Source organism: Phaethon aethereus, assembly GCF_964289735.1.
Source record: "Phaethon aethereus genome assembly, chromosome: 3".
NCBI lineage: Eukaryota > Metazoa > Chordata > Aves > Phaethontiformes > Phaethontidae > Phaethon > Phaethon aethereus.
In genome coordinates, this window is record NC_138576.1 from 123,787,243 (window position 1) to 123,814,327 (window position 27,085).

The 27,085-nt window shown below is 36.0% G+C and overlaps 1 protein-coding gene across 1 annotated transcript in view; it reads right to left on the bottom strand.

Annotated features, from left to right (window-relative positions):
• SLX4IP (SLX4 interacting protein) overlaps nucleotides 1–27,085 on the bottom strand; it is a gene marked incomplete at both ends in the record, with an annotated part of 72,542 nt that overhangs the window by 29,492 nt on the left and 15,965 nt on the right. The window contains 2 exon segments of the mRNA XM_081998628.1: nucleotides 5,880–6,003; nucleotides 9,360–9,449. Coding sequence (XP_081854754.1) covers nucleotides 5,880–6,003; nucleotides 9,360–9,449 — 214 coding nt within the window.

Genomic DNA, 27,085 nt, shown 5'->3' on the forward strand with positions numbered 1-27,085 from the left:
CCAGTTCTGTGGACTCCGTGTAAGCTTTTATCATACCAATTATCCTTTGGCAAAGAGTTCCACAGTTCTGCTCACTACCATGGCGATTCAAATACCTCCATCTGATGCCCTCTGGTTCTCAAATTGGAAGAGAAGAAGAGAAGAAATTATTTTGTAGATCTGTCTTGCATTCTCCCTAATTCATGTATTTTCCAGGCTGAAGACTCCTAGCATAATTAACTGTTCCCTATATTTCATCTGTTCCCTGTATTGCATTTCCTCATCTTGGACCATCTTTATTGCCCTTCTGGGAGTTTCTCCCAATTCTATTATATCATAATCTAAGGTAAGGAAAAAAAAAAAAATCACTAAAAAGAAAATACCCAAACAGTGCGTAACTATGGGATTTTTTGTTCTTGTCAAATATTTTCTACACTGAGAAAAGAACAAAAAAAAATTTCAGAAGCTATCAAATAAATATAAAATAAATATATAACTAAATTATCTGGTATAAAAATATCAGAAGATATAACCTTGATCTTCTAGAAGAAAAATGTTTTGGTGAAAAAAAGATGCCTTTATTCCCTATTAGCTGGCTGTAAAAAAATGGAACAAAGTAATCTAAAGCCGATACAGGAAATATTAAGTACAAGATGCTAATCAAAACATTTTTCATAAGTTATTGCATAAGTTACTGCATACCTCAGGGAGCTATGAGGCTCTGTTGTCACAGACAGATGAATGTAAGTTTAAAGTTCACAAAGAACTGCAGGACTTGGCCACAAATCATAAAGGAGTCCATTGTAAAGAAGCTGCAATATAATTCTTTTGAGAGACAGAAATTACAATGTGCAACTGCAAACATCAAAGTTAATTTAAAAGACTTCTGTGCTTCTCAGTCCCCTGTGGTAGCTTATCTGCCATAGCTTACTTTCCCTCCAGTTGTGCCTATCAAATTTTTGTGGAGTTGCTCTTTAAGTAAGGTAGGTGAAATTATTCTAGTTAAAACCAAACAAAACACAGTTTCACAGCAGAAAAGTAAGAGTTAAGAGCTGCAACGGTGGGAAGAAATCAGTTTTGCTGCGACAGGATTGTAAGATGGAACATATGCTACAAACATCTTACATATTTCATGTTCTACAGTAATAGTGAACACTCCTAAAGAAAACGAGGGCAGTCTGAAAAGGATGTTTTCCTTAAAAACATCATAATGTTCAAATTGAAACGCAAGGCCAAAACAGTTCGGAATATTTACTATCGTGATTTATTGTGTATTTTTTGTGTGCTTACAGGAGCCAAAGTGTTTCATAAGCAACAGAACAGAAATGTATTCTCTTATGAAACTGCATCTTATGCATTTTTTTATATTAAATAAGACATGAACTTTGACTCCAGATCTTTGTAAGGCTGAACTATTCATAATAGCACTTGTACTTCTTTCAGTTTCTCATTTTAGTAAGCTTATCAGAAGTTAATGTCTGAAAATTTAATGTCTGAGACTTCTACCTGTTAATAAAGTTCAATCACGTTTGCAAAAACCAGCTGGGGGAAAAGATAGATAACAGACAGACACACACAGAGAAAACATGATCACTAAGTCCCATTTCCTTAGAAAACTAGGTTAAAAACATTTTTTAAAATATACACAATCCCAAAGAATGCAGATAAAATCAAGCTGGGAGCTCATTGTGCCATGTGACAGCATGCTCTCTAATTATTTTCACTGTAGAAGAGACTGTAAAAAGATCTGAAATCAGAGCAAAAATGTTCCACCTTCAAGCCAAGAAAAACAACAAGGATGCTAGGGAAGGAATGAGAAGAGATCTGAAAATTACATGTAGGATAAACATAGTTAACTTGTCCCCCCCGCCTTCCCTCAAGAGGGGGGGAAGAAGGTCAATTTACAAGATACCTTCTTCCTTCCTTCCATTTCTACCAGCCATATTTTCTTTCCACATCCTCCTTTTTGTTTCCTCTGTGCCCATGTAAACTTTGCCTTCTTCCTTCATTTTCCACAGTCCTCCCTTTGTCATTCTCTTGTATTTAATATCTACACTCAGTCCTCATTATAGCCTCTAGTTACTTAATTCTTATTGCTCTTAATCAAAAACAGCCGCCTTCTATGGAACATGAAAAAACAGGCTCTGCTTTTACCTTATTTAAGTCTACAGTGGGTGAGCATTATCACACAGTAAGATGCTTAACATCACTAAAAACAAGTATGTGATACTCAGTAGTGCAAGTGGTGCAAAGTGAAAACGTATGGCGCATATATAGAAAAACGTAAGTTCTAACTGTAAATATCTGTAAAGTGAAGTAATGGGTTGGGATTTTTTTAATGAACAAGAGAAATTCATTAACACATGGGTTTTGTTATTGGATGGCTTATATTCTTTAACCATACCTGATCAATGCCCTTCTTGCATGATTTTGGCCATGAAAATTGGATGCAGGCAGAATTAAACCTTTGAAAATCCACCCTATTTTAATTTTCTCTTAAAAAATAAAACAACCCAAAATCAAACATGTTTGGACATTAATTAAACACAGGAAACAGAGTTTATACCAAAGCCTATATCGAAAGACTAAATTAAAGCTTACTTTGGCAAATTGTTCATACTGGTCATTTGGGAGGGGTGGGGAAATGGTTCAGACAGAAGGAAGAATAGGAAGAACTTGCTTGTCTTGGCTACTTTCTCTCATTTTTCCATTCTTTCTTTCTTTCTACTCCTGTGTGTAACACCCACAGATTTCCTAACGAGATGGTATGCGACCCACCACACACTGCTGTGTGGGTGTAACTTAAATGAAAAAGAAGTGTATATTAACAAGTAACATGCATGGATATTTATATTATGTGCCACAAAACTGAAAGGTGGTATTAAATAATCTTAATATAACATTAATATTAAAAAGAAATTGTGATAGGTGAAATCTTGCTGTTCAAAATAGGCATGGTAGCCAGTTTAACAGCAGCCTTCTCTGCTCAACAGAGCAGACCTAAAGAGCAGGATGAGATCAAAGGAAGGTAGCTTGGCTTCCCTTTCTGATGAAAATCCTAATACAACATGTATTGATATTAGAGGTAGCCTAAAATCCTACTAATACTGGTCTAATAATTCTGAGTCTAATAAATTTTGAATACATCCTGCAATGTGGAGAGCAAACTAATTAAAATTGACCTGAAAAGATGTGAGTTCAAATGGGGTGGAATCCTGGCCTGTGATATTTGTAGTAGTAAATAACCAGCTAATAAGCATCTTAATGTTTCTTCTATACATAGACTCTTACTTCCAATAGCGGGGGGTTTCAGCAGTGAAACTCTAGACACAGACTTGCGTAACTTCGAGCAAAAGAAACCACATTCAGTTTGAAGAGCTCAAAACCTTTTAATAACCTCCAAATGCAACAATAGCTGCAAGCTTAAACATTTCACCAGCAGCACCTACAGTATGCGTATGTAGTTAGCCACATACCGAGCTTGCGCATTTCTTTGTATACTACAAAACACTGTAAGCCAAACACAGGCCAGCTATCTTGCACTCCATCTGTTTGTGAAAAAACACAAAAACATATCTTTGTAGTCTACAAACAGAACCTGTGATCCTAGAGAGGAAGGCAAAATACAAAAGGGTTTGGAGCCACACTTCAGGGATGATTACTGCTGAAGGCTATTAGACTTGTGGCTCGCCTGAAAGGGTCAGTCCCTTAGAGATAGGTCCCAGTTACTCCGGTGAACACCCACCTATTCTGTTATTTACTTCTCAGGTAAGAACAGACTTGAATGTAACTTGAATAAACTTGATTCCTGGACTTGAACAAAGCACTCCTTTCTTACAAATTACAGCCCTCAGCAAAGCAGGCGGAAAGAAGAGGAAAGAGATAGACCTGGAAATTAAGTTCAACATGACTGTTCGTTATCACAGACTTTATTTCTTTAGTGTTAATTAATGACAGTGAGATTAACTGCAGACAACCGATGGAACAGTAATTCTGCCTCATCCAAAGTAAATATTCTTTAATCTAAAACTGTCACAGATATTACTGATGACCTCCTCAAATGCATATGCCCAAGTTTTTCATTTTCAGGAAATAAGGGGAAGAGTCAAGCAGAAGATCAGTTCACAACCCTGGGACAGCATGCCACTATTTTTACTGAAAAGTTCATGATATAACAGAAAATATAAGACCCTAAAATCTCACCAACACCCTCAAATTAGTGTTGCATCTGTCTGCATATATAAAAACAATTATCAGGTCTGGCAGTTTTATCCTACAAATCATTGGTTTTGAAAACCTGCTTTTTACTGAGGCAGGAAACTTTAAAAAATAAATAATAAAAAATATCACTTGGTAAAAGAAAACACAGAGAAACCTCAACAAATCTCAGAAATTCTGATCCCACCTTCTGTAACATCCCTCTGCTTTCATTGTAAGAAAATTCTGTTTGTTCACTCAAAACCAGAAAAGTACAGGGATCTGAAAGTTCATGTGCTTTACAAACATTAATAATATTTTAAAGGGATAAAATGTGGTTACAACTCACAAGGAAAAAAGGATTTGAAAATCCTTTAGTGTCCTGAAGCACTTTTTACTCATGCAGTATTGTGTTCTTGTGGGTGGAAAAAAACGTTCCTGTCGTGCCATAACAATCTGGCTCCCATACATGCTTAAAATTTTGCAATAAGAAGCCAACCATACAGTATTTAACCTCTTTTCTAAAAACACCTATTAATAATAGTGTTTAAAGCTGCAACCATCAACTAGAATTCTATAGGAATATACCTTTTCAGTAACTGAAAACGTTTTGAGAGGCAAAGAATTTGTTCCGAATTGGAACTGTTAATATAATATACATGGAATTAAAAAATTTGTATCAGTATACTGACTGCATATTGTAAGTATGCAATTCTTTTCATTGCAGAATTCATATTTCAGTAGAGATCCATTTCAATATATTTAAGGAAATGTGAGAAACCATAGCCAACACAGGGCTTTACTACTCCAGCCTTTATTTTCTGTGACAGAAAGTTTATAACATGCTCCAGGCTGGTAATAAAAAAAAAAAAGTCACTATTTCCTAAGAGGTATTTAAAAATAAATTACTTGTGTGATATAACACCAACAGATAAGTCTATCAGCTGTAAAACCCACCATGGTGACCAGAACAGCTAGTGAAAGAACTTGAAACAAAAATTGGCAAGCCGTTTAGCCCCAAAGCTGATCTAACATTAAAGCACAAGCTATAGCGCTTTAATATACTCTTATCTTTAGTTTAAAACATGCATGTATTGAAATTGCACTTATTAGGCTCACCACCCTCTCACAGACACAAAAAACACAAAAAATAATTAAAAAAAAGTTCCACTTGGGCAAATTCTCTTACTACTGTTCTCTTCTGCGCAATAGTTACTCCCAAGGTCATTGACACTACTGCCAAACCTGCAGTAACACAGGTGAAATGACAAATGTTGTTTATCACATCATAGCAACTTTTTAAGAATGAACAGATTATCAGAAGAGGGAGAAGTAAATATATTATTTCTAAATAAAAAACTTCTAAACTAAATGTTCAAGTGGAAAGGAGACTTAACAAACCAGCAAGATATCCATTAACGTTGGAGGACCCAGGATTACACCATTGATTCTTTTTCATTCTAGTGATAGGCTCTCATACTAATAGTACAAGTGTTATGTTCATTTTTCAATGACACAGAAAATTAAAACTCACTTCACTTTTTTCACTAACATAGCTGAAGTAATTTCAGACCCAAACACCGGCTATTTCAGGCCTACTAGCTTTCCCGATGGCAAATTTCTCATGGAAAAAATAAAGAACAGCAGTTAACACCATAATTTGTTGTAAAATAAAGTAAGATAAAGTAAGTAATTTATTTTACCGGTAAGAAACAAAGGACCACATGGTGCATGTTCCATTGATTTCCATTGACCACGTTGTTTAGGCACTTCCAAGTAGTGTTTGACCCTGGAAGCAACAACTTCTTCTAGCAGCATGCAGACCTCCTGAAAGAGTAATCATCGGCCTACTTAGATCTAAATTTACATACATTCCCACAGACACACAACAGAAATCAATACAAAAATCTCTCCCTTTCACAGAGAAAGTGAAAATGTTATCTGCCGATAAGTACTAATGTATTACATAGAGGCGAGAAGCACATAATTCAGGAAATTAATGGGAACAAGGTGGCAGGAGTTGGATCAAACAATTTTGCTACGAAACAAGAGAGGAAGTATATTTTTAAATTCCCACTTGGCAGATGAAATACATTATATGACAATACTAATCATTTTTGAACAGCAAATTAGTTTCATTTGTATGCAAAGCAGGAAAAAATACATGTTAAAAATGTATCACAACATTAGCTATTTAAGCAGAATATTATAAAAAAATCCTCCCAGGAACTGTCAACACACTATTTCTCTGCAAGAATTCTTATGACCCACAACAGGTATTTTGGTTCAAATTCAGTGTAATTCGGGGGGGGGGGGGGGGAAGACTCAGAGCTAATTAGGTCACAGCAACCTAATTTCTCTAATTCATTTTGATTTTTCTGCTCCTAAACATCACCATTCATATATTTCTAACTTTCTTCAACAAGCCACAATAAAAAACACATACAACTCAAGAAGAACAAACCCTTCAGCCAGAACAGCCATAGGGGGGGAAAAAAAAAGGAATAAAAGCGAAAAATTAATCTCTTTAATACCAGAATAAATTTTCAGATTAATATATACACACATCTTTGAGACTTTTCCCTCAATATTCTCATTTTTCATTGTGCATAACTATGTGCTCACTGAAACGATACTTTGTGGCACACAAAAATATCATTTTACCTTTTTACAGTGTTTGAACAATAGATAAAATTATATTACTACCATCTAAACTAAAATACCTGGGATTGATATTTACTTTTGATTAGTCTAGAAAGTATGCAGAGCAACAAATTTTTAAAGTATTGCTCTAAATGAAAGCAATGCATATATATTGGTCAACCACAAACAGTATTTTCTCCTTACAGTAAGAAATACATTTTCCTTTCTGCTTGAAGAGTACAATTATAAAATACTTTATCTACTTATTCTTCTGTTTAACTCATTAAAGTGATCTCATTACACATTCCTTCACAGGACTATGCATTCAGGTTAGAATGAAAAGGTCTAGAAAGCAGTGGAAACATAGTGTGCATTTGGTTCCCTCTGCAACAATAAAGATTAGCATAGACTTCCTTATTTTACAGGGAAAATATTGTAGTTGTTATGTTTATGGAAACATTATTTAAGCGGTTCTCCACAAAGAACTATATAGACCTACATTTAACAAAGCATAACCAAGAGCAGGCTTCAAGACAATCGTCTCTACGTACTTTCCACCACTAAAAAGAACTTGTAACCAAGACCTTGTATACGTGTATGGAGAGATCATAGCAATGACCTGAATAAAAATCAGTTAAAAGAAATGTTTCTCGAAGCACAAAGATAAAACTTGGACTTCGTTATGCCAGGGGAAGAGATAGGACAGGAAGGGCAGGGCAATTTGAAGGGTGGAGAGAAAAACTCCCAAATGCCTGAATTTGCATCTCACAGCAATCCCAAGATGATTCTATGTACAACGCATGTGACAGCAGCACACAAAGCGCAGTCTTTACAATGCCCAGCTAGACAATATGCACTGTATTTTCCTACACCAGCCTCATGTGTATGGGCATTCATTTAGTTCCTAGCCTGCTCTACATGACCCACGCTCCAGCAGGAGCTGGCAGCTGACAGGCCAGCGCTGCTCCCTTCTCCTGCCTGGGACTGCATTGTTGGGCTCCATTTGCTTCAAACAGCAGCCACCAACTTTCATCCAGGGTAAGCGGTGGACCACCAGAAAACGTGTTTGTCTTATGAGTGGTCTAAGAGGGATCTGCTTTTCCCACAGGCAGGCAAAGAGGCTGTACCACCATTAGTATTTGCCAGAATTTGGAAAAAACAAAAATGTAGAAAATTGCTTGTGATGGATATATAAAAGCTCTCATAAAAAAACAGCTAGGCATAATTTGCCTATAATGCCTTACTGACCTTTTTTTTCCCACTTTAACAAGGAGTCTGCATAGGACTTTCAGGAAGCAAACTCTGAAGCTATTGGAATCACCCCTCAGTTGTCAAAAATATGCAACCTTTGTACTTCACTCAAGATGTGCGGTCACAGAAATGTAATGAATGCTGCCCTGTCATGCCTCTTTATTAAATCAATCATGATCTAATTTCCTGAAGTTCGTATCTTTTATTTTGTCAGTCTTACAAAATACATTCTGAAAACACTTAAAAGTCAGATAACTGGGATAGTAAAACTGGTTGTAAATAGAAGGGGTAATGAGTATTCATTTAATCAGAAAAAAGTAGTCTAAAAAGATTCCACTTATTTTCTTCTTTCTCTGCTTAATAAAGCAAAAATGAAATGAACCGCATGCTGTTAAATATTCTGCTTTCACTCTCCCAGGATATTAATTTTTTGTTTCTTTTCATTTTATTTAAACATATTACTTTGAGACGTACAGGGATGCTCTGCAGTGACAAGTTAATTATGCCATTATTAGGAAAGCTATCTGCTGAAAATTACCGTAACAGAGACTTGCGGGAAAGTCCACAGGCATTTGAAACATGTCCTGCATTCGTTTTCAATAGGGAACTTCTCAAGTTCCCACGCAGAGCGAAATAGGGGAAGACTCCCGCCAGTAACTCATCACAAGACTGTAGCAGAAATCACACAGACTCTGAAGAAAGTTACATTCATAATTTTGCTGGTCACTGATGCACTGATTTTCCAAAATTTCATCTGATGTCAGGGTATACAAATGATAGACTTAAAAATAAAGATTGGGAGTTTCTTTTCATAAGATACAATGGTTCTACTACAGTTTATCATGCATCATCATTATGTTTTCTTGCACTCTCTAAATGCAAGATCATTCTTGGAAGGAGGAAAAAACAATTAATAGAAAGACATTTCACCAACAAGCTCTGCAAAAGTAATACTTGTCACAATCTGGTTTATATCACTCAGGATAATTTACAAACATTCATGAGAGATATGTTTTTAAAATTAAAAGTTAAGTCAGAAGAATCAAAACAGCATGCACACATGCATGTATGCACACATACAGAGTTTAAAACTTAAAAGGCAAATTGAAAGTGGTCATTAGTGACCCAAAAAGCACATATGGTTGACTTAGGGGTCCCACAGCAACCGTTGACAGTTAGGTATAACTAACAATATTCTTGTAACACTGGAAAATTCTGAACAGTTCAAGGCAATCCAACATCTTCCCTGCAGCCACATGCTTTTGAAGTAGAATTGATATTTGTTGTACCTCTTTCTCATGATCTGAAAACCAGCTGGTGTCTTTACTGGAGCCTTGAGGCAAAATATGAACATCCACCAAAACAGCAAAGTTCCCACACTGAAAAAAAAAAAAACAAAAAAACAAAGACCAAAAAAAAGTTAACTGTAGCTGCTAGGAAGCACATGTCAAGCAGACAAGGAGGTAAAGAATCAGGTAAGCATATGCATCTGATTCACAGATACAGCAGTCAGAACCTAAAACTGTGTAAGATTATGAAGTATGGAATTACAAATTTACCATTGTTTGTGGGCTTAATGAGAAACAAGAGCACCAGACATATCTTGGATAGCTCACTGAAAAGTTTAAATAATAACAAGAAGCACAAGTACGTGGAATTTTCTTCTATCTATATGCCACTTTTAAATCTGAGTTCAAGGAAATTTTAACATGTGTAAAGTTAGCACTTCCTTCACTAAACTCCCATCATTCTATTTGCTGAGCATTTAGTATCTTATTAGTTATCTAGTTTCCATTTTAAATTTATTAAGTCCCTAAAAACTCAGCCTCTATAGAAGTCTTTTCCTCTCTCCAAACTACCTAAAGAAAGAACAGTAAGTTTGAAGAACTTGTGGTAACTATCCAATACTCACTGACATCTGCCATTTGGCCGATACTATACTTTGAATGGTTAAATGATAATAAGGCTAACCTATTAATAAACACTATATATAGCTGTTAGGATGGTACAGGCTACATCCCAAGACATGAACTATTTCTCAAATTCCTTGATAGGCTTTAATTAAGGACAGCATGACATATGAGGCTTAATTATATTCTTTTGGCAGTACATCAGTCATTACAGTGATCATCTAATATAAGGAAGAGTGAACGGTGCAAACACATCTCCTTAGTTCCTTTGTGCACTACCTCACCCTAGCAAGAGAATACCGCCTCTTTTCATGCACAGAGGTACGCTGCATTACAAGCTAATGCCTTCCTTTTCTTCTACTGTAACACAGCACCAAACCTCACTCAGACATCCTTTAACTAAACAACTTGCAAAGTAAAAGCCAATTTCATCATTCTGTTTTGGCTGCTTGTGCCACACTTGTGATGCAATAAACTCACTCTTTGAGAAGACCGGACATGTGTGGTCATGGCAATTGCACATCCGGAATGTCTGATGGAATAGAAACAACATCCTGATTCCAGACAAATCTCAAATGCGTACATACAATCCAGCATTAGATTGGTCTCATTTCAAGTGGACATTGCAGTGCACACTTCCTGTCCTAAGTCTTTCTCTCCATATTTTCTCTTCACTGCCAAACATCTGCAAACCCCATGCCAGAATTCCAACTGCCAACAGAACTAGTTCTAGAAATAGTATGACACATATTTTTACACCATAGTTGTATATCACCTACTGTCTAAGAGGTACATCTATATTTTAGGCTTATGGTATAGCAGAAGTACAGAGAGTACCCTTAACTGTACAGTTAGTACAAAGAACAACAACATTTATCACCGATTTTATTAATCATGACAGCGTATTTGGTAATTAGAAATCTCTGGGTTTAGAAAACACTTAGATCTGTAAATTATCTGTGGGGAGAAGTATTTAAATAACAATTTAAATATAATTAAGATATAATTCATGACCAATATTGTATTGTAACTAGAATGCAAAAGTTTGGCAAATGAGACAGGCATTGTGAAATCATTTTGAAAAACTTAAGTTACTTATAGGTATCAGTCACTGAAACAGCAGAATGCTTTGATCTATTTTATCAAAAGGCTTCTCTTTCCTCCAGAGAACCAAGAATTACCAGATGGCTGCAACAGCAAACCTCTCCAAGCTTTAAATTGATGACAAAATATCTCTCAAAAATCTCTGGTGAATCATTAGTCAGCTCCAGCAAACTTTTGAGTTGACTACTGAACTTCAGAGTCAGCAGACACTGCGTATTATAGAAAGAGAAAGCCAGTAAATTATTCATGGTTCAGCACTTATAACAATGAACAAGTATTTGATACATCAAGAAAATTCAAATTATCAAATGCTACATGTTAACTGGCATCATTTTCTACTGACTACAGAAACTTTACATATAGATACAGATGGAAAGTATAGACCTGTCTTTCAAGGAGAGATAATGTTTGTAATTATTTTCTTTTTAATGACTATTTTGTCACATTCGCCAATCTTGAAACAACTGGAAGAAAGAAAATAATGAACCATATTCGAAACCATGTAATAGAACAGTTCAAAATTACCTTTAAAATATTACAAACAAATCAAAACTTGTAGTACTTCAAAGAGAAACATATACATGAATAATGCGTAAATCCATGTTACAGACAAGCTTTCCCAATGGAAGATTTCTCTCCCTCTCGAGTTTTGGAGCACTATTCTTATAGACAGCATACCTGGAACTATTCCAACATCCAAAATCCAACAGATTTGCCACTCAATTAGAATAGCTTTGGACAAGACACAAGGAAGCATAACTGTCACAGACAAAGAGGAATAAGGGGAGGAAAAGAATGCAAGCACCGATCTTTCTGGGTCCCTTCACCTTCTATTTTTCCCCAAGTCCTGAACATGATATAAGCAACAGTTCCCACGCAGGCTCCTTCGCGCTCTCAAATTATACAGTACATTGTATACCCTACATCTGCATTTGTACTTCACATGCCTTCACATGGTACAGCGTTATGTATGATAGTTACACTAAACAGCTCAATAGAGCTTTGCCTGCTCCAGCAGTGAAGGAAGAGCTCTCTGTACAGACTAAACTCCAATACAAATAACTGTGGGAAATTGAGAGAAATGGAAGAATGATGTACACTGTTTACGTTAACAGATTTGATGATCTTACAGAAGTTTCTAAATAATTTTTATTTTTATTCTGAAAACATGTAATTCCATGAAAATACTAGCTTTTACTAGGGGGAAATGAAGCATTTACAGTCATTGTGGCTGCAAGAAGCTATACCTAAAGTGCTGTAAACTGAAAGGCAAACAAAAATAACAGATTTTTTTAATATTACGTTTTCAACCTATCTCAAAATTTGCACTGGAAATTATTTTTAGAGGTGTAATTGTCAAAACTGAAACATAAACACCTGATTTGATAGGAAATACTTTTTTCAAGTATCACTAGTAGAACATTTCACTGAAAAATTAAAGACAGGGACAGATGCATCAATTTGATATCCTCCATAATTTTAGAATTCAAAACCTCTTAATTTTTACTGGCTGTTTTTTAATGTTAACATATTTACTCTAACAGTCTAATAACATTCAGTGTGTTATTAAACAAAGGGCTTTAAATGATCTCAGAATGTTGTTAGAGTATTGTTGTACAGTAATAGCATCTAATTCAGACCATATTTTCAGGAATCAAACTGTTTATACAAATACATCAAACACTTCATTGACTGCAAAAGGAAAAGATAAGCAGACATGTAATGTAAACAGAATGAATACCAACACAACGTGGTAAGTCAGTCAAGGAAAGTCATCTGCTCATAACCTGTTAATAACTTGGCCCAGGATAAGTGCATATTAGATAGTGGATTATCACCCCAAGTCCCCCAAAATGAGCAGAGAAATTAAAAAAAAAAAAGTACATCTTTACAATCAGAGGTCTCCTACACGGGTACTCTCATTTCTTTAAACTGCATCACTTAAATAGCATAAGAACAGTCATTCTAAACAAAAATACTTGGGATGCTGGGGATAAGCAAAGTGAGTTTGTATTCAGTTACATCATTCCAAATGTGCTATAACATTAAACCAGACAGGACTGAAGAGCCAGCCTCCCAAGACACATAGTAACGTTTCCCATTTCTGTGATTATTCTACAGATGCGAGCTGTAGGGTCAGAATTAATTGTAAAGGAAACATACAATAGTTTGGCTAGCTTTTGGGGGCAGGCTGGAAGGAGTAGAGCTGCAACTGTCACACTGTCTTTCACTTTCCAGAAGGGTACTTGCAAACATAGGGGACACCATCAGTGTAATAGTAGTAGTTAGCCTGAAGTCTGCTGTCTCTGCTTCAGACCAGAATGGTCTTTGTAGTACCAAAAGCTTGGGGAGTTTGTTATATTAACTCATCTACAGAAAGACAATGCCTTTGCCTATAAGCCTTGCTTTGTTTATGTTTTAAAGACAATTTTGAACCACATTTCCCAGTTACACTGGGAGAGAAGTGTGCCCTACACTGTAAAACTTCAGTTCTCCAGCCTAAGCCTACAGGGACTGTTTCTTTCTAATGTTACCCCTTCCCTGAAAGGTGAGATACTTAGTTGCAGTGATAATTTTATTCCACCCCGGGGGATGATGTTAATAGTTTAAAAAAAACCAGACTAAAGACCGATGACCACTCAAAAATGTCTCGATGCTGAAAAGGGCTTCCAAAGACATAATTAACAAGCGGTATCATCAGTCTCCACATGGCAAAAGCATGACTGAGATCTGGTGGAGAAGAAAAAAAAGAGAAGCATGTGTGAAACATCTTCTCTCATAATAAACAGGTAAATTTTAATATAGTCTATCCTTTTCCAAATTCTTTCTAAAATCAGTAAATGTTCAAAGTTCAATTATGCAAGTTCACATGTCTACAGCATTAAGTACAATTATGTATTGTCATTGGCCTATACACTGTGCCAACTATATTATGACTCTATATATATTCTCTTTTCCCATTTTTTTTTAAAGCAAAAGTTTGTTCTCCGTTATCTTTGTGACCTCAAAGAAAATGATGTGTCTTCCTTTTGTTTATACATTTAGCACCAATGATTTTCAATATTTTGACTTTTTCTCTTCTCCAGCAATAGCAACAGGCAAAAATCATTTAAGCAAGTGAGCATACAGCACGGGAGATATATTTGTCATTATAGAAAATTAATTTACCTTTCATTTACAAGTGTGTCTAGGAGCACAATGATTCAAAGTAATATATGAGTTTCCTAAACTGTAGGGGACACTCTTCAAGTAGTCAAATACCTCAATCTGCATAAGCTCATTGCTCAGGATAGCTATTTATGCCATCATCACTGCTGATGGCTATATGGGAACAAAGGTGGTTTGGTGACACATGACATTATACATATCTCATACTTTCAAGAAGCAGATAAAGTTACAATTTGATATGCGCATAGCTTTTCCTTTTTTTTTTCCCTCAGAATCTCCAGAGTTTGGCGGGGGGGGGGGGGGGGGGAAGGGGGTCATCCTAGGGAAAAAAAAAAAGAGAGAGGAAGAAAAAAAGGATTTGTGGATTTGTGTGGGGTTTTTTTTTCACCATACACTCAAGTTGCACAAATAGTGCCTCTCTAGCTACTGTTACTGTTCAAAGCAAGGTAGTTTTTCAACTGTGAATTTCAAGAGAGTGTTTAGAAAACAACAGGACACTAGTGCTTGGTTTTATTGTCATGAGATTAATCAGAAGGTCAATTGTCAAGAGGAACTGGTGATTATAAAAGGATTTCTCATCAGCTAATTCAGAAAGAGTGAAGAATGGACCAGAGAGAAGGCTCTGGAAGAAGCCACAAGCAGGAACTCTCAAGTAATTTATGATCAAGGTCCATTCTGACTTTCTGTTTTTTCTGAATAAGAACTGCTTGGTTCTGGAAATTTTTATGATCTTGTAGTTTGTTATAAATATTGCATGGCTCCAAGGAGATGAGTCGTAACCCAAAACCATCCTCAACGCTGTGCCATCCACTGTATTATTGGGGAATTCACAGCTGCTTGTACTAGATGGAAAATGGGATTACAGGATCGTGAATCACAAAAAGGGGAAAAGATGGAAAGTGTGCACAACTGGAAGAGTAACTAGAAACTCATACCCACAGACTGAGCTCTGCTATGTTTCAGAAAACTTTACAGTATCTGGGCTGTATATTGTAGTTTCATGAGTGTCCAGCAAACAACTAGGCTGCCCTTTGGAAATCTCAAATGGGATTCTATTTTATTTACTAGAGATGTACAAACATTTTGACAAATAGCTGGCCTTGTTCAAGAAGGATTATAGCCATCATCTGACATCATCTAGATCTTTTCAGTCCCCTGCTTTCAAAAATCTATGCGATCACTGCAACAGTGAAGAGGGAGCAGCAGATCAACAGTTAATGGTGTAGGGGGTTCTAATTTGAAGATCTATCCTCAAAGATAGCTGTACTAAATTATACACAGATTCAGAAGGAATCTGTCAACTTAAAATGCATTCTGACTTTCCAAAAGCAGGGAAGATATTCCCCCCCCTTTTATAAGCTGAATACGAGTTATATACAAGTAATCTTTCAAAAGCGGTTGGCTTGCTTTTTCAGGAGTATAGTTCATGTCTGAGAAATTCCTAAAGGGAGGAGCATTCGATTTTCTGGTGTTTTAGTAGAATGAAAGAAGTAGTATCTGAAAATTCAGCCAATGAGCTGTAGGAGTATTAAGATCACACTCAGGAATTCCCATGCCAAGCAAAGAGGTACAAGCAGAGAACAAGCCTTTAGAAGAAACTTCGGTGAAAAGTGGCCTGAGAACACAAGAAGAACTAGGATGCAACATCAAGGCAATATGTTAGACTCTTAGAAAATGCAGATAAACATATTAAATGTAAGAAATGCTGGGAAGAGAAAACAAGAAACGTGCGTGGATGATTCAACCCTTAGAAAAGCGTAAAGAAATCTGAGTAGTTTCAAATCTGATGGAGCTGTGTACAACACTGGAGACTTTCAAATTAAGGACTAATATGCTGTTAAAGCATATAATTGTGAGGCAGCCACGCAAATCAGCAGATTAAAATAAATTAATCAAGGCAACTCCTTCAGGAACACCCTAAGTATCTGCCTTGGTAAAGGACCTGCATGTTTTTTAGCAAGAATGCTTCAAACAGAGCCCTTCAGTTCATCACCCACAGTCAGGCTAAGCAGTAATTACTTAATCTAAACATCTGCACTGGTGTAGGAGAACTGCTCTATCAGGTACAATGTTGAAAAAGAGGCCTAAATTGCATGAGAGAATTAAGCTTAATTTTGGTTGTCAATCTATGCTGGTCTGGTCCCAATTCCGTAGGAGGTTTTGTAGCCTACATATTGAAAGGAGCCATGTAGCTGGAGCTCAAACAATTGCAAAAAGCAAGTTTTTCCTCAGGGCAAAGTCTCCAAATAACAGTGCAATCTCAACATTGTTTTGAAAGGATATATGCCATGTCCCTGCCTGTGTCAGAACTGATCCAGAAAAACAGAAATAGCAGCCCACTATTTGTTCAAGATAAAAGAAAGATAATTTGAGATTCCAACAAGCTGGTTTCACCCTTTTGTCGTAAAATATTGTTATAAAAACTATGGTATCTTTAAAATCATAGCTAGCAAGCCATGGAGAAATACTAATCTCTGCAGCAACCTGCATGTATGACACTTAGAGTTGGGGAGGGTGAGAGGTCATATTAACTGGATAGCCGAACATATTCACAATCTATCTAAATGCAGTTAATTGTAAATTTTAAGGACATTTCTTATGGCTTGGACACACCAGTATAATGCCACGGGACAACACATTATTGTGTATCACCTGATCTTTGGTAAGTGGGTGCAAATAAAGATTACAGCTACCTTACCTAGCTCTCGCCCTAAGCTACCAACAACAAAAGTTTGGTATTAGGAAGGTGATTCATGATGAGAAAAATGGCCTTGTCACTGCTGTACTAAACTGGAATTTGGGATGCCCTTTGTGGTTCTAGAAAGTCAGCGCTGGGATTTAGTTTTTTACCCAGGTGGAAGACAAAGGAACGAGTACATACCCTGTACAAAAAGCTCTGCACATCTGACTTATTCATTTTGTAATAATCAGCTACTGCAGTAACAGGTATCATCATATTAAGTATTGAGAACTGGTAACCCTAACAACGATCGCTACTTCCTTTGATTTCTGCACTATAGATCAGACAAGTACCTAGTTCACTATCAGCTTCTTCAATACTTCCTCATAGTAACTAAATTGAACTTCAAATTTGGCTGTTTCTAACTATCACAGGTCTAGCGATTGGTTAAAGCAACTAGAATGATTAGAGGTTCATAATATATAAAAGGGTTTGCTTAAAGTTCTGCTACGGAACAGCAGGGATGACTAAAGCTTCCAACAAACTTAATCATGAAGAGTTAAGTGACAATATAATTTTCTGAAGAAATTACAGCCAGTAATAAAAAGACTTGAGGGCTGTTTTCAGACCTTTAACTTGTTAAACAATTTTCACAGGTTTTCACAATACATTTTAATATCAATGAGCCAAACTTTAAAGTACAAACAAAAGATCACCAAGTATGTATTGGCAAGCTACCGACGTATTCATTAGGCATATGAAAAGAAAAATCATACAGGATGGCTAAGGAGCTTAGTAATCTACCACCTGATTTCATGTGTTTCTGCATATGCTAGTCGTGACTAGAAAATTAAGTGCAATAAAAATTAAACTAAAAAGACACCACCCTCACTATCTTTTGATGTAAACTCTGTCAGAGAAAATAAATCCAGCCATTGGATAGCACGGAAAACACAACTTACAAAATTCTCATAAGGTGAAGAAGAGATAAACCACAATGTTTGTTTGGTAAGGTAATGTGCACATTACTAAAATGAAGGGAGCAGCAGCTCTCAAGCATATGATGCATCCAGCAACATATTTCTTGAGTTTATTGTACAACAGCTGCAGGGATGGGCCGACTTCCCTCTCACAAAAACAGAATGGGGAAGCGAGGGCAGATCCCACACAGGAAATTGTTCCACGTTCCCCAACTTTGCAATTATTTCACAAAGTCTCTGATTCTTTTTTATACTAAGAGACAAGGTCTCACCTGCCCTAAAACTTACTTCCTTCCCTCCCTCTCATGAAGATGTTACCTACCGCAGCATGCAGCTACTGAAGCGGGACACAGGAGGCAACAGAAAACCAACCAAACATCTGCAGCCCACGTTTCAATATAAAATATTTGCAGATGTTAAATCCTCATGCCAAAATACTTTAACAGATTAAAGATACATTGATTACACATGCTCAGACTTTAAGGCAAATACATAAAGCAAAAGTATTTTTTATTTGCAAAAAAGAACTAGCAAGCCAAATTTCTTAACATTGTTAAATTTGCTTAAGTGGTTGAAAAGTTACATTTTCCAAGTGCGTAAAAGAAGTACTTGTAAACTCTGCATTTTAACTGATCTGTCTTTGAAACAAAGCTAAGCCAGGAATGTTTCAGAACGGCATGAAAGCTTTTTCAGAAATAACATTAAGAATAAAGTGATTCACTTCTGAAAAAGACATCTTACAAAAGTGACACCCTTTGGACAAAATCCTTCTATTAAGTGGGAGCATATTTAGTGAACATAAAACAGAGGAAAGCACAACAAAATAATCAATGATTTATCTACAAACATGTAAGGGAAGAAACAGATGAACCTTGCAAGTGAGCACGTGATGCTCTAAATCCTACTGCTGAAAAAACAGAATCAAATGGATGGAGGATACATCGTATTTCAAAATGGAAACAGATCAGCAAAAACCTCAAGCAATTACCAGATGGAGAGCAAAGAAACACAATTTTTTGTAATGCCCAAGTGAAAAATGTTTTCATCTAGCATTGAACAGAGTATATAATAAATAGACTTTGTGCATAAATAAAAAGAAAAATGGATACAAAATGAACAGGATCAACTGATTGATAGAAGTATGTAAAATTTTAACATAGTTGAACACTGAAGAGTTAGCGAAAAGCAAGACCGAGTTGTGAAATGTACCACTGCTTCCTGGTGGAGGTGTTTGTCACCAGAAAGGCTGCTTAGACTAAAACTTAACCTGCTAAGGAAAACTGTTTCCGCATTTGTCTGTCCTTGCCCAATCTACTCCCATCTTACTTCTTCCAGAGTTTACCGCTTCCAGAGTCGAACAGGTACAACTGTCCCCTAACTAAACCAGTTTTCATACATCTGTTTTAAAACACATACTAAAAAACTGAGTTTGATAGAAATAAATAGGGAATAACTATTCATATATCTCTGCTCACAAACTTACGTAGTGGTAACCTCTGGTAGGAGAATAGGGCAATGAAAAGCAGGTGGTGGATGACTTGACCATAACTTAAATCAGATGCAGCTGAAAAAGTACACCTGACTCTGTTCCAACATCAGGTCTTCAGGAGGCACCAGTAACACATCACATACATGTAAGGAAGGCAGGGGTGTACAGCATTAGATGGTACACACGTTAATCAGTATTTATGTGCACCTAGCAGGCATATCAAAAATTTCTAACAAAAAAAAAAAAAGTAGTGAATCCTTTTGGAAATATTCCTCTTTTTACTCAGTTTCTCAGGTTGCGGGTTAAGTGCCTACCATTTTTCTTCTAAAGATCTGTAAGAATGAGTTAATTGACTCAAGTCTCTTCCAACAGGGGAAAAGACAACCCAAACCAAGTGTGATTGTTTTTAACATGGAAACAAACATTGAATGGACATAGAAAGAAACCAACTCAGTACTTCACACAAGTATAATCTAAAACTGGTTTTGTCATTTTCTATAATTCTTTTTCACACTAAGGGCATTGATAGGTATTATATTCACATGTGGTCAATCAAGTAATGAAAACTCAAGGGAAAACACTTGTTTTTAATAAAATGCACAGACAGCATGGGTAACACATTGCTCATTTTCACCTATTATGAAGTGTAATAGAAACAACATGCTCCCAAGATTTCAGAAAAGTCCGACTTTAAAGCTTGAGGGGGGGAATGGCAAGAAGGACTGATTTATTCTCAAATAAATATTTACCTGTTTCACTGAGATCAAAAAACCTGTTGCCTCAAAGAAGAAAGGACGTAATTTTAGTAATGTTAAAAAAGACTATCAGTACCTAGGATTTCAACTGATATTTGTGAATGCATTTTTTAAAAGTTGAAGTTTTAAATTTCAAAGCCAATTTTTTCAAATTTCCCATGGATTATATTACTAATTGGGAATATGTGGGAAATATTTCCCACAATTATGTTTATAAAAGTTCCAGTGATAATTAGCAGCAATCCTAACACACATGGAAAACATTAAAATCACTGAAAATTATAAATAGTGTTGATTTTATGTAACACAATGTACACTTTAAATACATAAAAAGTTGTATTGGGTCAATCCAAAGGTCCACAATAACATGTATGCTCTGACACCATCTAGTAGTAGCTGTCTACAGGAAAAGGTTAAATAAGATAAGAAAATAATGGTACTTTCCTCAGTAGATGTATTAGATTTTTGGCAATGTAAGATTCTAGGGCTTTATGAGATCATAGGCTGTATCTGTATTTAGAAGTCATTGGTGATTGTTTTCTCCCAGAATTTGTTAAACTGGTTTATAAAACTGCGTGAATTTTTGCATCCACAATATCCTGCGGCAAACAGTCCCACAAACTGATCACACATGCATGAGGAATCCTATCTTCTAGTTCGTTTCAAATTATCATGTTGGTTTAATTAAATACCCTTGGTTGTTAAATTAGAACAAACAGTCATTTCTTATTTATCTCTTCCCGCCATCCATGATTTAATAGACCACTATTATTCCCCACCCACCTCCAGCTTTTGCTCTTCCAGGCTGAAGAGTGTTAAAACGTTCCCTATACTGAGAAAGTTCCACACCTCTCACTAATTCTCTTAGTTCCAGTAAGGAGAACTATAAGCATATGTCATGTTTAAAAAGTGTATGTGCCCTCAATTTGTACTATGGCACAGTGATAGTGTTACTTATGTTTTCTTCATTCAGTTCCTACTAATTCCCCAAATTTACTCCGTTTTTTAAATTGCTGCTGTGCATTGAGCTGATGCTTTCAGAAAACACAAACTTTAAGGTCATTCCTGTGTGGTAATCCTGTGTTCAGGACCCATCATTTGCATCTGTAAGATTGAAGCTGTTCTCCCTCACCCCCACATACATCTCATTTACCTATTTATCTGTCATTTAACTTTACAGTCACTCAGTACTCTGAGATTTTTTGCAATACTTCATTGTAAGCCTTTGTTATTCAGCTCCCTTCTCAGGTCACTTACAAATACAGTGTCTGCCCCAGAGTTCCCTGTTTGACTCCAGTATTGCCTCCATCCACCTTTATCCTTTAGCCAGGTAATCTATGCAAGGACCTTCTTTTTCAGCTCACTTAAAGAGACTTTGGTGAGGCACCTTGTCAATCACTTCTGGAGAATCTAAATGGGTCACAGTAACCAGATTTCCCTGTTCCTTACACTCACGAGTTCTTGCGAAGAAGCCAGAAGGCTGTGGTGCATGATTTCTCTTTACAATGGATACTCTGACTTTTTCCCAATGTACTATGCACATCTGTATACCAATTCATTCTGCCTTCATAGAGTTTGTGCTAATTTGCCTGCTACAGATGTTAGACATTGATCTGACAACTTCCTAGTCCTATCATACAAGGCACTCTCAAATACATGGAACCAGTGCAGTTTGAAAAGAACAAGATCTGCTAAAGTTTATTATTCACATATATGCTAAAATCTGGCTTTCTGTGTACTTATTCCAATGCAGAGTACAAATTAACTAAAAATAGACAACTATATTAAAACCCATTGTTTCTTCTGCAGCTAAGAACACTATGAAACTAGAAAATTAGTTTTCAAAGTTAATGCATCTGTTTCAAAACTTTGAATTTTTTTAATGACATCTTAGTAAATAACAAAGCTCTACAAATGCATCTTAGTACCTTCTGTTGTGCGCAAATACAGAGGGAATTGTGCTCAGGCTAGTGCTTTCTCCCTCAGGAGACTAATTCTGCTTCACCCATCTCCCAGATTCCCCCCATACTGAAGCAAACTGCTGGGAAAAAAAAAAGCCACCTTCTGTATATAAGATGATAATATTGTGTAAAACAGTCCCTTAACATATTTTTATCATTTTCTAGCCAAAAATACATATATTTTCCTTGCTCTACCAGTAAGCCTATTGCAAAAAATTGCCACAGATCTAAATTCATGAAAAATGTCATGAAGCGTTAAGTTCATCATTCAAGACTTTCTCCATGCCTGCCAAGGTCACAATTCCTGCTTAATGCATCTTCAAAACGGGTGAGTGCTATAGCAAAACTGACAGAAGAAAGCAGCTCAGTAAAGTAAGGTGCGCCATCTAATAACGAGCATCCAAGATGTCACCTAGTTGAATTAAATCTTGCTTAACTGCAATGTTTATGTCTCTCCAGCAAAATGTTAAAATGGAAAGCTAAAACTGAACTAGCTAACATGTCTGCAGTACACCTGATTTTCCATAAACTCTATCTACCCACTTAGCTTTGTAAGCGGGAAAGAAATACAGTTTACACGCAACAAACATCCCTACCTGCTGTATTGCAATTTAATGACCATAATCAATAAAAACAAGACAACCACCGTTGTCAACTTCTTCATACCTTGCAACGAGTAAATAATTTTCATCAGTTCCAATTTTGTTCCTCTGAAAAATGACATTTTGAGACTGATACAGCATTTTGCATTAATAAAAACAGTGCATTTTTTTTTAAAAAAAAGACAACAATCAGTTGCTAGAGCTGTAAAAACTAGGCCCAGTTTACACTACATGCCAACAAAAACAACTGTTTCTTAACTTGCTAGTCATTTTAATTTATTACCATAGCAAGGAGATATAACTCAAATTTGTAATCAACAAAAATTATTATTGATGCATTGGCGTAAGAGAAGACTTTTTCCCCCTTCCTTGTTGAAATACAGTTCTGTTCTATATCACTCTCAGTTCCCAAGCCTCTTTCCACCTCTCCTTATCTCGGTCCTCATTTTCCCACTGTCAAAGCCTGTTTTTCCAGGAAGGAAAGTTATGGTAAAGATGAGGAATATTGTTCAGCACCTCTTTGCCCTTTGGCACTGCTATCAAACACTGGGATTTTATCTGCCACATTAGCAGAGATCTTACAAAAAACACATTCCTTTTTGTATAATGTACATGGTGGTCACTCAAACAATAACCAGTAACAGATGTCTGAAGTGAGGAGAATGGACTATTTAAATAGAACTTTATAAATTCTGATGATACTTTCCCAGATTTGAAACCTTGACACTTAATTTATAACTATCAGCATGGCCATATACTTTCCTTTGTGTGTTTATTTCTAGTTCCAACCTCGGTAAGTGTACTACGTCCATCATGCTTTAAGTTTTGCTATGACCTTGCAGATAATCTTACCCTCAACTTACATTCATTTAATAGTGTAAAGATAGTGGCAAAAAATGAAAAACCCTTTGCAAAGAATCCAATACCCAAATAAGGAATTCTGACAGGGGCTATGAACTTAAATGCTTACATAAAATTACTGGTCACATTCAGTACCCCGCAATGACCATCTGGGAAAGTTTTTCTTTCAAAGGAAGCACAAAAGTATGAAAGAAATGTAACCTGCCAGAGTCTTTTCCATTGGAGTTTTAACATTACAAGATTTGCATTTAGCTCTGCTTTCCCGTATTTTTAAAAAGCACTCTCACTCAATATGCATGGGGAATAAAATAACAACTGCTTTAAATATCCTTACAGTTGATTATTACAAAAGAGTGTTGAAGGTTTTGAAGAAAATTCTACACTAATCTATATATGTAAACCATATCTGCCAATAGCACTTCTACTTGTATAGAAACAGTAGAACTAAAGATCAATTTGGCATAATACAGAAGCAGTTTTTTAAGACTACAGTCTTTATAATGCTGCATTATGTTTAGTTACCTTGTTTTCACAATCTCATCTAACAAACAAAGATTCCTATATGTATTTCTGGTTACAGCTGCTTAAGAAGAAAAGTAATTTTAAAAAATGTCATTAAAAAAATCCATCTCAGCTACAGAAACAAACAATACCAACAATACTAGCAGCAATGGAAAATAACAGATTTTAAAAGACAAGGTCAAATTCTGCCATTTTAACATCTCTGCATAGATGCAGAAAAGGTTTACAGACACACTTAGAGACAATTTGTTGTACTTGAGGATAAAACATATCCTTCAGGATCTTTAAACTTGCTGATACATAAAAACAAGCAGATCCAGTAGAAGTTTCACATTCCGATTTCAATTTTTAAAACAGTTGAATAAAATTAATAATAATCCCAGAAAACATGCAACACCAACATTTTAAAGCTTTGCAATCAACTTCAACAGCATAAATCCACTTGCATCTTGCTCAAGACATTCAGCCATGAATTTCAGGGTCAATTTTAGGAAATACACTTCCCCTTTCTTCTAAAGGCAGTGCAACAGTAGCATCCAGTGTAAAGGTTTTACCCTCTGTGGGCAGTGGATAAACAGTTCTATGAAGCATTCTTCCAATAGACAGATCATATTACAGGTCAGAAGGTTTCTTTTCTTCCTGTTACAATATTCACCTGTAGCCATGTTACTGGAAACCCATAAAGTTTGAACAGACAGGCTGGCAAGAGGGAAAGGCCTCTTTGTATACAGCTGTAACAGTTCTGATAGAACTCCAACAATGCCTACCAGTAGTCAGAAATTTTATATTAAAATACATGATGACAGATGCTACTAATGTAACATGATTTCATTGGTTTAAAAAAAAAGCTACAGCTGTCATACAATTGTAAGTTTGAAAATCGTAGGAGCAAAACCAAAGGATGAACTGTCACATGCTGCAAAAATCACCTACCAAAGGCAATGGCTGGTAAGACTAAGCCAACTAAGGACCTTCAACAATATCTGCAAAGCTGAATTTTCACTTCCTACATGTCTGCATCTTTTTAATGAGCCAATGCAGAAAAGAGTACACTTTATAAATTAAGTAAAAAAACCCTAAGTTTTTTCCATGGATTTCAACAGAAAACACCCTACATTACAGTTTGAGAGGAAATTACCCCTTGGAAAGCAACAGCTCATTTTTTAATTTAAAAAACTGATCGTATGCTAGCCTTACAACTGTCTTCGTTAAAAGGAATGAAGAAACAGAGATGACAGCACATGACAGATTACAGTTCCTGGATGTCAGGAGCACCGAGTACCAGAGACAGGAACAAGTGAACGCACTGTCCATTTTATCTGATTCACATTAGTAAGAGGAAGACAAAAAAAATGAACTTTGCTTTAACATGTCCAAGAATGTTGTTAATCCTCATTATGCTTATATATAGCCATGTATTTATATCTTTATATTATTTTTTGCTTGAACTTAGTAATAAGGATCCACTCAGAGCTTTTTAAAAAGGCAGAAAGACAAGCATTTGTATACAACAAACACAACAAAAAGACGTGTTATTAATCAACTAATAAGACCTACTGTGTTGCTAAGGGACACAGTTAAATGAAGAGGAAATATTTCCTTACTTGTCTGACACCAAGAATGAATTTATGTCATCTACTGTAAACTAATTAACATCAAAGAGAACACTAGAGACCAGGGTGTGTAAGCGTTTAAATTCATTAATATTAAAGATTACCACATGATAAAAGTGCTAGAAGCTCCAAATCTTGCTGGCTTTAAAGTTTTTCAATACAGCCTTCAACCTTCCTTTGTTAGGCTCAAGATTACTCTGAAATAGTTACACTAAAAATTCACGGATAAAAAGTCATCTTGAGCCTAACAAAAGTTACATCTTCTTGAAATTACATGATAGGTCATGAATAGATGAATAAGCATGACTAGCAAAAAAAAAAAAAAATTACTGGTAGCACTTAGTGAAAAGTCTTTCACAGACCAAAACTTTGTATTTGATGCTTCAGAAAACCAATGAAAAATAACAAGCTACAAAAAATCTCCGATTTTATCAATGAAGCATTTTTCAAACATTGAGGCAAATATTCAAGTGTTTAAAAACCACCAAGAGAAATATACACTTTTTGGATAAAATCTTAGTTCTTTTATATAACTGTAGATGACAAAACCACAATAAAATCAGAATTTAAAAAAATCTCTTCACACAGATTTTCTGTTTTGCAAGGGGTTTGATTTGTTTTTTAAAAAAGCAGTGTCTTTCTATACTACTGAGGACATGGAGATTATCCAATTTCATTTTATTCCCCATTAACCGATTAAGAGTAGGAATAGCTAGGAGATAAATGCTCAGGAAGAGGTCTGACCTTTCTAACAAAGTCCTGAAAAATGGACTCCTGGAATAGTTTACCTATATTCCAGTTAAGTACACCTTTAAAGACTCGCTCCTGGTAAAAATACGACACTGAAGTAAACTTTATTTTTTCCAGCTTACACAGATACTGTTCATCTCTTTGTAAGAAAAATGCACATAGTGAAGCAGTGATACACCAAAAACACAATCACAAGAAGACTTCAAAAAAGGCCAAGGATATCGTACGTGCTCCTAGATGACTGCAGGTAGATTTGTTAAGTTAAACAGTTTCTGAAATGACCTTGGTAAGGGCAGGTGGAAAACTAATTAAGTAAAATCTACCATATGGTAACACTTTGACTCCCACAGGGAAATTAGCAGGATTGGAAGCCCCACAGAAGCCACTGCCAATTGAACCAATACAATTAACCTACAGTAAACCATCATCCTTTCTTTGGATTAGTTGTGCAGAAGGATAAAACGTTTTGCAACTTCGGGGGCCACAGGTTCTCTTTCCAGGGTGTAAAGCAGAGTGCAGACTATAAAGCAAACAATTGTGCCCATCATCCCCCAAAAAAGACACTTTCCAGCATCTGGATATTCCTAATATCTTCCCTATTTCAAGCTGCCAGAACCAGT